The sequence below is a fragment of the Drosophila virilis genome, chromosome X, assembly GCF_030788295.1.
Source record: "Drosophila virilis strain 15010-1051.87 chromosome X, Dvir_AGI_RSII-ME, whole genome shotgun sequence".
In the NCBI taxonomy this organism is placed as follows: domain Eukaryota; kingdom Metazoa; phylum Arthropoda; class Insecta; order Diptera; family Drosophilidae; genus Drosophila; species Drosophila virilis.
This window is the reverse complement of record NC_091543.1, coordinates 24,802,639-24,813,753: the sequence shown is the minus strand read 5'-3', so window position 1 is coordinate 24,813,753 and position 11,115 is coordinate 24,802,639. Positions and strand designations below refer to the sequence as shown.

Here is an 11,115-nt window from a genome sequence, read left to right as displayed (position 1 = left end):
TGTCCAGCTAACCAAATCAAAAACAACAAGACTGTTCTAAGCGGATGAGACCGACTAACAGATACTAAATGCTGAGCTGCCTTTATAGGCATTCAAACATCCTTCTTTGTAGGCATTCTCCAACCCATGGAAAATGCATTCTTGCAAAAACTTCAGTGTTGCTGGTCTCAACTTTATGAAAGGGTTTGAATATGGTATACTAAAGTGTGTATATACTTAGGGTATATCTCTAAAAAAGGGGAGAACAAAGGTAATATGAAGTACTTTCACTTCGTTTCGTTTTCGAAAGAAACGTAATCTGTGCGTGACATAGAAGCACGTACGTTCCAAATCCCAGACAAAATAGTTCGATTCGTTTATTAATAGATCGATTCGGCCATTGACACCTTATGGCTTGTTGACTGTATTTTTCGGCCAGTAACAAAAATTTGCACAAAATCATAATGTCCTCCTATAGGCATTTTACATGCGTACAGGGTATAGAGACCATAAACCGAAACCAAATCAAAGTATGTGAGCACGGGACGCCAAGCCGCAGCGTTCAGCCAAACAGTGACAATAATTCCACAGCAATTTGTGAAATAATTTTAATTTGATACCAATCAATTATAGATTACACACAAAACTGTTTAACAAATTATAAATTTGGCCAAGTATTAGTGCCGAAATATTATTGTTTAACCAGAGTTATTTAATATGAATTTTCAAGCAATAAAGCATTCAAATCTGAGTCATAAATATACGATATTGAATTTTGGTCTTTATTTAAAACCGAGGCGCTTCAAATTGTTTAATTGGAACAATAGAAGAATACGAATTTAATTTACTGGAATGCTTTAATTTATTTACATGGAAATTCAATAGTGTTTTCCGTTTTCTAATTGCTTATTGTTATAACCCACTGTGCGGCTTCTTGGCATTCCTCATGCTCGCCCTGAATGTGTTTGTGTTTAGCTTGCATTGTCTAATACCATTCCGACAGCCCCTCACACTGTTTCTCCCGCTGTCTACACTGACTATGCCGAACCGTGTCCCGATTGCAATCCCTGGGTTCAGCCCGGGGCTTACTGTATATCTTTAGCTGTATATCTATTTTGCTGGCATCTGTTTAAATACCCTGTACCCATTGAAAACTACTGAAATTGGGTATATTGCAGCTGTCTCAGGACGATGAGCTGGTTTTGCGATAAGGCTTTTTGATTTGTTATAAGGCTTTCCAAGTTACATACATATTGAATATGAAGACAGCGAATGGAAGAGAGAGAGAAACTATATTGGAATGTCAATTCAAACACTGAAAATATCGTTAAGATCGGACAAAGTTACCTGGTGCTTGTGTGTATGGACCGAAAGTTGGATCACAGGGTATTTGCTAGTCATTCGCTCTCAATTTGAGCGCTCTTACTTGTTTTGGTCTGACTTTGTACAAGCTTTGGCACTCACAAAATACCCAAATGACTTACCCGGATGATAACGCAATGCAGATTCCGATTCCAGTTGTGGCGCCCGCTGCTCTCCGTACTCATCGTCCTGGAAACGAGAGTCCTGCTGCTGCTGCTGCTGTTGTTGTTGTTGTTGTTGTTCCTGCTGTTGCTGCTTGGTTTCATTTATTGTCTGGCCCAAGTAGCTCAAGTAATTGGCTTGTGATTCACTGGCAATATCTTCGCTGCTTCTCGGATTCTCTCCAGCATCAAAGTAGTGCAGCTCTCCCACGTCGCTGGACTCCATTTGAAAATCTGTGTTGGCGTTCTCGTGATGGTGCGTCCAAATTCGGCCTATGTCGTAGTTGTTCTTGCCATAGTATCTGCCTCCAAGCCAGACATTAGTATTGGCGCCGCTGCCATGTCGCTTCTGCTTGCGTCCAATGGCTGGCGACATATTCCGCCTACTTGAGCTGTTCGATGTGCCTGCTGTTGTTGTTGGATCAGGAGCAACAGTAGTTGGCTGGTTTGTTGTTGTCGTTGTGTAGCTGGTGCTGGTAGCCGGAGACGTAGTCTCCCTTGCTGCTGATTCATCATTGTCAATTGTGGACATAATGTTTTCCGCCAATACTTGATCATTACCAAAATTGTCCTCAATATCGCCGATTGCCATTATGTCCTCGCCGGCCACATCCTCAGTTGCTTGCAACGTTGATTGGCCCGGCGCTTTATTAAATTTTCGTTCATTTAATATTTCAATGGAATCAAACAGCTGCTCCACACCAGCCTTCTGTGGCTCTCGCTGTCGCTGCCATTGCCGTTCCGCATCATCTTGCCCTGCAACACTCTCCATCTGCTGGGCTGGTCCGTTGCCATTTGCCTGCTGCTGCTGCTGTTGCTGCTGCTGCTGCTGCTGTTGCTCCTTTTGGCTCTGTTGATTTTGCTGTTCGTGCATGTTCTTAAATTTTTTATACGCAAAACTTTTGCTGCCAAAGTTCGCGTTTGGCTTCTCATCCTCTACATTGTCCTCAGCCGTGTCCCCAGCCTCCTGCTCGTTGTATTCCTCGTCCTCGTTGCTGTCCTTGTCGTTGTTGGCCTTATCGTTGTTGTTGCTGTTGCTGTTGCTGTTGTTGTTGTTGTCTTTGGCGCTGTCGTTGTCGTCACCGGAAGTGGATTTTGTAGCTGACGCTGTCTCTTCATCTGCTTCTTCTTCATTGGCAACTCTCTTTGGCAGCATGCTCTCTTTATTGTTTTTCAATTTGTAGTTGTAGTGGTTTTTATTGTTGTTGCCGTTGTTGTTGTCTTTGTTGTTGTTGTTGTTGTTGTTGTTGCTGTTATGGTATTTCTTCTTGACTGTCTTGCCATCTTTTGCAAGGTAAACAGTGAAATTCCTTGAAGTGGGCCTTTGAGATTCAAGTATCTGCAAGAATACGAGCGAACAATGCGAGAACGTAAAGACAATAAAAGCCATTCCCAATCCCATGCCCATTCCCAGATGCAGCATGCTGCATACCTATGTACGGCGTATATACATATATTTATCTCGATATACATATGTATATATATATATATAGGCTAAGGGGCGTGTCTGTTGCTGCAGCAAAAAACAATAAAGCCAAAGTGGCAACGACTAAAAGGAAGGAACACACCGAGTTACTCAGTTACCCAGCCAGACACATGTGCGACAATAAAAGGCAAGTTTCGTATAGCCTGGAGTCGTCTTCAAAGTTCCCGCCAGAACTGCCTGTCAGCTGAAACCGACTGCAAGCCGCTGATTAGATGCGAATGTGGCAGCCATGCAAGCATCTATGAGATTGCATTTGTCCAAACGATTAAGCCCAAGTGCTTTGGCAAATTCGGTGACACTTTGCAACTTAAATATAGTTGCCAGACAATGAAGTTTCTTCTTCTTGGCCACATTGTATATATATTTTATTTTAGGAGAATTATATGGGAAATATATAATTTACACGACGTCCCCGGTAGATGAACTGTCATTCGGGCAATGAAAATCGCGGTTCGAATTCCTAGCCTAGTTTAAGGTCTTGGTAGTGAACGCTATTTAAAAACTTTAAAAACAATCAAATTAATTTTTTTTTTAATAGAGATAAAGTTGCTAATTTTAAGCTCTTGACTGATGGCAACGCTTTTCTCTTCTTCCTTTCAACAGTATTAAAAAAAATAAATACGCTTTGTATGAAAAGCTTGATCTAATGGACTCCATGGCGGATGTGGCTTTTGTTTTATACCCTAGAAATGGGTATTAAAACTTTGTGATATAATTAGTTAGCCATATAAGTATATAGAGAGTATAAATAGTCTATAGGAACAGCTGATTCGATATTCTATGTAAACGAGGCTATCGTCACGTAGCTTTGCGTGTCGAAAACGGTTGAAAGGGCAACTTATGTTCTTTTATAAAGCATTAAATTATGAGTAAAATATTATCAATATCAGACTACTTTATTACTATAGTACAAATCTATAGAAGAACTCAGTCGTATGGCAAACTTATGTGTTTTTCGAAACTATCTTTAACCAAATCAACAATTACGATCTTTGCCATTTTTATGTCTGCAAAACAAGGGTATTTAGAGTTCGGCTTGCCATTCTGTCTGTTTTTTATTGCCACAGGCTTAGATGGTTGGTCTGGCTGACCAGTTTCAATGATGATTTCAAGATGACCCCGTTGGGCCAACGATTCGGCCAAGCATGCTGCATATTTAAAGCAATCATTCAGAAAAGTAATTTGACTCAGCTAGCACATTGTGCGACATTTCAATGCGTTACCCTTTTCCTCTCCACTTCCGTCTGTCTATCTATTTTTTTTTTTTTTTTTTGTAACGTCATGTATGCTGTTTCAATAGAACTGACCTCATTTGAAACACTTACTGACTTACAGCACCCATGCAGCTGCTGCACACACGTGCACACAGTGCTTAACATACTCTGCCTATACTCACAATATCAGCCGCATCGGAATCGTCAGCTTCGTCATCCGCAGGCTCGGCATATTGCAGCTGGGAGGCCGCATTGTCTACAATGTCGCCATCGTGCTGGTCAAATATGTCCTCGGGTATGGTGGCCTCAGCTTGCAAATTGAAATCTGTAAAGAAAAAAAGCCACAAGAAGTAAGCTGTGGGTTAAACCATTTGCGAGACTTGTATTCGCATACAACTGTCACAGGAAACGGATGCTAAAATCGAAGATACTCTGTAGCCATATCATGCGCGATGACCTCTTTTCATCGGGCACGTTTTTTTTAAGGCAATTATATGGCTTTAAAGGTACAGCAGTTGATCGAGTGTATGCCTTTGAGCCGGTCTACAATCAACCACTAAGTTTTGATAAGGTCTTAAAAGAAAGACTTTAGGCTTAGGTGTAGGCTCGGCTGATTTTGTTCAATCTGATCTAAGGTTTTGTACATGGTAAACAAAAAATTAAACACTTGAGGTTTAAACCGGCTTGCAGCCAGGTCTTGTGCTTTCTGTTCTTCTCATGCGAATAACAAAATATAATCAAGTGACTTACTGTGGACAAAAATGCTAGCAAGTGCTCGACTAGGAGCTACCCTTTGCCCAGGTATTATCTACCGCAAAATCCATGTAAAGGTCAGCGTAGGCATTTTTAAGCACTTTTTCAATTGCAAAAAAATGCTGTATGAGTCTCTTCTAGCGTTTTACTTAAATAAAAGTAAGCTGCTTGAATTGACTTCCACTTTTGAAAGTAGTCTCTGTGCCCATTGAAATATGAATGCATATGCATGTAATATATAGATATATATATAGATATATATATATATATATATATATATATATATATATATATATATATATATATAAAGAGATACATAGATATGCGTCTCTAGTGGTGATACATGTTTGTGCATAAGTGTGTGTAGAATATGCATGCATGACCTGAAAAAAGAGGGTTTACTCATAGTTGAATGGATAAGAATTTAGCAAGAAGCTATCCCTTGAGTGTGTGTGTGTGTGTCAGTGCTTGTGACTGTGTGGGTCTATATACATATATATGTATTTCTTTTATGCGCTGTCATTGACTGAATTGCCATTTGGGGAGCTCACACACACACACACAACTTGGAGTCTCGCTGCATACATGCTTCAAAAATAAAATGGAATAAAAATGTGTTGTGTGTCTATGAGTGTGTGTGTGTGTGTGTGCGAAACGATAAAAGCCATCTTAAATTGCAAGTGAAATGCCTGACCATGATCTGTATGGAAACATAACAAACAATAAATAATGTACAGCAAACAACAGACATAACATTATATTAAAAATCTCCAAATATAAAAGCTATGTAAAGATTTTCCGATTTTGGGCTTATCGTTATCTGAATAGTAGGCGCATTATTTCCGAATCTGTATTTGTTATTATTATGCAAAGTTCTTGGCTGTTACCTTGAAGTTAATTGTTCTAAACAGCAGGGAACATTAAATCAATCACACTAAAATAAATTGGTTCTAAGTGAAAAACTTTTGAGGGAGACACAACAGCAAAGATTAAAATAGCTTGAGCTCCAACCATTGGAATCATCCGGCTGCATATTATGGAAACGACTCAATATTTTCAGCTGTTAAGTAAATTCTAAAATTTGTTCATTAAAATATTACATAGATTTGAAGCAAAGCCTTGGTTCATGAATACCTGGACTACCTGGTGCAGCAACCGATTCTTAAGGCAGGGAGCTGGTTCAACTTCTAGTTAGAATTAATTAATTGATTTTAGCTACATGTCAACTTCGCCATACTCGACAATATTTTTGGATACAGCTTGTATAAAAATCAATCAACTAGAACGCTTAAGCCTGCAACGCTTTACGACAATTTTTGGGACTTGCATGCTTAACATTATAGACTTGAACCGGTCAACGCCGGCTAATTTGTTAAAGTACACTATAAAATGACAATTATATTACAAAATACAATTAAAGACAATCGAATATTCCCTTTCGAACGGAAAAAAATAATAGAAAACTTTAAGGACTCGGTAATGCCTGCCTTAAACCAGCTGGAGGCCACAGGCTGTGGCTAGCGGGGGCGTAAAATTTCAGCCTAGAAAATCCAAAACAAATTTGCTGAAAATGTAATTCTTTGATTTCACTTGTTATTTGACTTTAATTATTTGCAGCTGCCTTTTGAATATTTTATAGATGTAATCACATTTGGAATGTTGTTGACAACATCGATGTAATTGCTACTAGTGTATATACCCTGTATATTTAACAAGAACAACATGTCAACATCCTGTTGCCATTCATAGAATTATGAATTTCGGATGCGTAGTGACTAATTAAATTCCTTTGACTGGAATTAAATTAACCAAAGACACATGCTGCCTACGTCAACCCGGGGGAGAGTCTCGGAAAAGGTTGGAAAAAATCTGGGAAAAAAATCACGCACATGATTTTAATGTCCCGGTGGCGCTCTGTGGCGACACGTTACGAGGCCCACTTGTCCTTCGCTCCTTATACTCTTACTACCCTTGACTGTCCATCCCTTCGCACAAACACCAGGCCCCTGCGCCCCGTCCATCAGTCAAGCGCTGCATTGAGGTTATCGTCGTTGGGCTTTGCTCATCCAACGCTTTTGTTGCTCAGCTGTCAAGTGAAGGGGCAATGCGGGGAACGGGTACGGGGACGGTGTGCGGTGTGCTGATGGGTGGTTGGAGGCTCAGCCCTGTTCTGGCCAGCTGCTTCATGCCATAATGAATAAATGTCGCATTAATTTTCACGCAGCACTCTTTGGGGGTTGGCCGACGGCCTGTCCTGGTGTTTGTGTGTGTTGGTGGGGAGTTGAAGGTTTGGGGCTTCAGCAGGTGGGGTTCTGCCACTCTGAGCCTGGCCCCGGCACGTTCTCTGCTTGTTTTCCTTCAGCTCCAGAGGCAAACAGCACAAATCCATTGCATAGCCTTGGCACACAATGCCCACGTTTTACACTGATTTTCTCTATGTATGCATCTGTCTGTCCGTATGTCAGTCTGTCTGTCTGTCTGTCTGTCTGTCTGTATGTGTCTCTGCCTGCCTGCCTGTCTGTCCGTCTGTGTGTTTGCTTATATCTGTATATTTTACATAAAAGCGCGTGAACAAACTGATACCCCCTCTACCGCTGTATGAGTATGCATATTTGAATGTTGTTGCCCTCTGGAGTTTAATTATTATCCTTGTAATGATCGTGTTGCTTATTCAAGTATCAAAAGCTGGCCAACTTGCCACGCCCCACCATTGAAATGCCCTGCCATGCCTACAGTTTAGGCTAATTACAAGCTACAGTTGCCAGGAGCATCCAACTGTTTTCCGGGGCGCCACATTCCCCTCCACCTTTGCACATTGCACCGGCAAGCAGGCCGGAGGGAAGGGTTAAAGCCATCGTTCTGTCTCTGTTAATTAATCCACTATGGCCTGTTGACTTTTGGCGCACACTCTCGCTGCGCCCCGTTCCTCTTCACCGTGCAAGGCCCCTCCTCCCCCTCATATGTGTTGCAATTTTATAGCCCCGCACTTTGGCATAATTATATGCCCATTTATTGTGCAATCAACTGTGCAATTTGTCTTTAACAATTTGTTCGCTTAATGTACCCAATCCAATTTGTAAATTCCGCGGAATTGAAAGCCCACAGCAGGTCTGTATTTAAAACATTTGACTATTGTAATTTTGTGAAGAATGTGCAAATATTCTTAATCTGTATTTTGGATTGAAAAAGCATGTTTTAACAAGCGATATTTATCGATAATTTGTTATCGGTTGATGTATCGAAAAATTCCGATAAGCTCTTACTGCGTATATTACACATTCTTACCGATATTCAAGTTTTAGTTAAGAAAAATATTTCAAATGGAGTTTAAAGTCAATTGAATTAAGATCCACAAGTTTCAATCAACGTTTTCGGCCCATTTTACAAATTAAGCAGATAAATAAACATTTTTTTATAGAACCTTTGACATACATTTTTGATTCAAGAGGAGCTTTGCAAAGAGTCCAAACGAATTTTCCCAAGTAATATTAAATAAGTACAAAAATAAAGTAAATTCAACCATTTTCCGCAGCAACGAATGAAATTGCCAAAAAAACAGGTATTCATTAAGTTTTTCTTAAGATAAGTTTGAGGCGGGCAAAGAGAAATGACTTTACTAATTTTATGGTTTATCAATATTTCATTCACAAGTCTTGCCTGTAAGGAACTCCGCTTCAGGTTGCTCTTGCGCTCTCCTAGATGACCTCAGGATCGATCCGTAGAGCTATTGTTATGTTCCGTAATACGCCAGAGTAAACGTACACAGTTTTCGCAACTTAATATAAATGTTATCAAGTTAATATCCCTCTGCTACTTATCCATTTCTGAGAAAATTAGGTGAGGGTGTTTGCGCTCAGGAAAATGTATGAGTCATAGCTGTCGGGTTGTTGATTTGTTGGTTTATTGACAAAACAGAATGCTTTTGTTTATGACACTATAGTATATTACGCATACGAGCCGTGGCATGCCCGAAAATGATAAAAGTCTTTAAGGGAAATGGCGAACTTCAAGTTGGCTGACAAAATATTCAGCCATAAAAATAATTTGCCGCAGTTCAAGGCCAACTTACAACTCGCAAATGTCAGGGACAGGGGCAGGCAGCATACGAACATGAAATGCATTTTAAAAGGCATTTCAACAAATTCCGAATGATGCCATTATAACATTCAAATGCAGAGAGACGACAAAGAGCTGCCCGCAATTGTTGAGTGCCTGCCCCAACCCGAAAAACTGGAGGAGGAAACTGCTTGGCCAGGAGTGCGGATCAAAGTTGGCTTGTGGTGGAGCTGGGGCGTGATGCTGGGTCTATTGTCGCATTAACAGAAACGAAAAAAGAAAGTTCAACAACGAATGGCCGCTCGCTTTGTTACGGTTGCGGACATTTTAATTGCACTTTAGTGGGTTTTGTGGTCGCCATTGTTGTCTTACTGTCGACTATGCACTAAATAAATTTAAATGCCCAGCATGCGGACGAGGTCAGCCACTAGCATACAAACAAACATTCGCACTCACACACACTCGTACACATGCTCATAAAGAGCAGTCTGTTGAGTAGCTCATTGTGAAACTGGCGTGTAATTGATTAACTAGAAAGGATACAACATTTTACTAATTAGTTCACATTAAATGGGACATGGGACATTCAATTAGAGACTTTCTCTCAAAACAGTTGCAACTCATGAACTCTAGCTACAGTTGGGGATAGTCAGCATATAATTGCAATAACAATAATTATATTTACAATAGTAATAACAACAATAAAAAATATTCTTAGTCGCAACATCAATAACAATATTAACAAAAATCAATTCGAATTGATATATAAGGCTCTTCATAATATTGATGGCATACCCTGAACATTTCTAGCTTTAGCTTTAGCATAAAGTAAGCACTAGTCTCTATGCATGCGGGAAATGAAAATTTAAAACGAAAAAGTACAAAAAAATACGTAAAACAAAGAAGCAAGTCAAATATGGCGAACAGAAATGACTGCTAGCTCTCCGTTTTGTTTCACAGCTTTTTTCTATCCGCAAAACGGGTAGCAAGGTTTGCCAGTGCGTATCACGACCGCAAATGAGCAGCTGCTCCGTTCAAACGGTAGCATATATATTCCTGGGCAGTATCAATAACTGACTAGCTGCAGTCCTGGGCAGCGCTCTGTCTCTGACCATTCGCTTAGTTTTGATCTCAGTGACTTAATTACCAATGGATATCGATATTGGGAATGGTGCACACGGTATCTCATAGTCATGTACACTTGACATTTGAAACTGTTTATTTTTTTCTTTTTTACTTTTATGTGTGCTAGGAAATTTTAGCCAAATTGTGCCATTTTTTTCCGTCTGTCTGCAGGTAAAGTTTTTATTTTGGTATGCTAAAAATTCCGCAAAGAGTGCAAACGTGAAAAATGTGCTCCGAATGTGAAGCAATGTATTTGCTTTTTCCCAGCGCTTGAATAGCTCAACAAATATGTTTACCAAGTTGTCAGAGTTAAATTCAACGTACGTGAATTAGTTATGCCTTTGAAAAGAATCGTCGATATACATAATAAAGGTCCAAAACAGAGTTCTTATAACCATTTTAGTTATCGCAATATTAGACTATATTTCCGCAGCATCGGATAACTATATAGTATTAAATTAATTTATTGACTCTCCAAATAATTTTGGAAGTAACAAGACCGCTGACATGTCGCTAAGTTTTTTTTATATTTTAAATAAACTTTAATAAATGAATTATATAAAAATAAATTAGAATATTGTTTTCATAATCAATGAGGGAAACGGGACAGTGCACTTGATTGAAGCGTAACGTAAAATTGCGCTGACAGAGTTTCACATAATTCCTGACACAGCAAATAATGGGTCGACATACAAATAGGTTTTTAACTTAATTACCATTTAAAATGCAATAGTTTTTTATGTTCTGAACCCATTGAACCCAAATGGGTTAATAGGCTATAATAGTCTTGTGCACATATACGCAGCAGGCAGAAGGCGGCACTTGCGACTATGTAAAGTATACATGGTTTATTCTTACTAATATTTTTTATGTCCGTCTAGAGCTAGAGAGTTCTTATCGATAATCTATCCTATTGCTGAAGTCGACAGGAATCGATAATGACAGCCTATTTATTGAGCATATATTTAAGCCTTTAAGC

At 39.5% G+C, this 11,115-nt stretch overlaps 1 protein-coding gene across 1 annotated transcript in view; it reads right to left on the bottom strand.

Moving 5' to 3' along the window:
- LOC6632182 (alpha-protein kinase 1) overlaps positions 1-11,115 on the bottom strand; it is a 48,326-nt gene that overhangs the window by 5,138 nt on the left and 32,073 nt on the right. Inside the window, exons 2-3 of the mRNA XM_002055244.4 lie at positions 4,385-4,527; positions 1,464-2,841 (exon numbers count right to left, since the gene is read on the bottom strand). Of these exons, the coding sequence (XP_002055280.1) occupies positions 1,464-2,841; positions 4,385-4,527 (1,521 nt within the window). The remainder of the gene's footprint in view (positions 1-1,463; positions 2,842-4,384; positions 4,528-11,115) is intronic.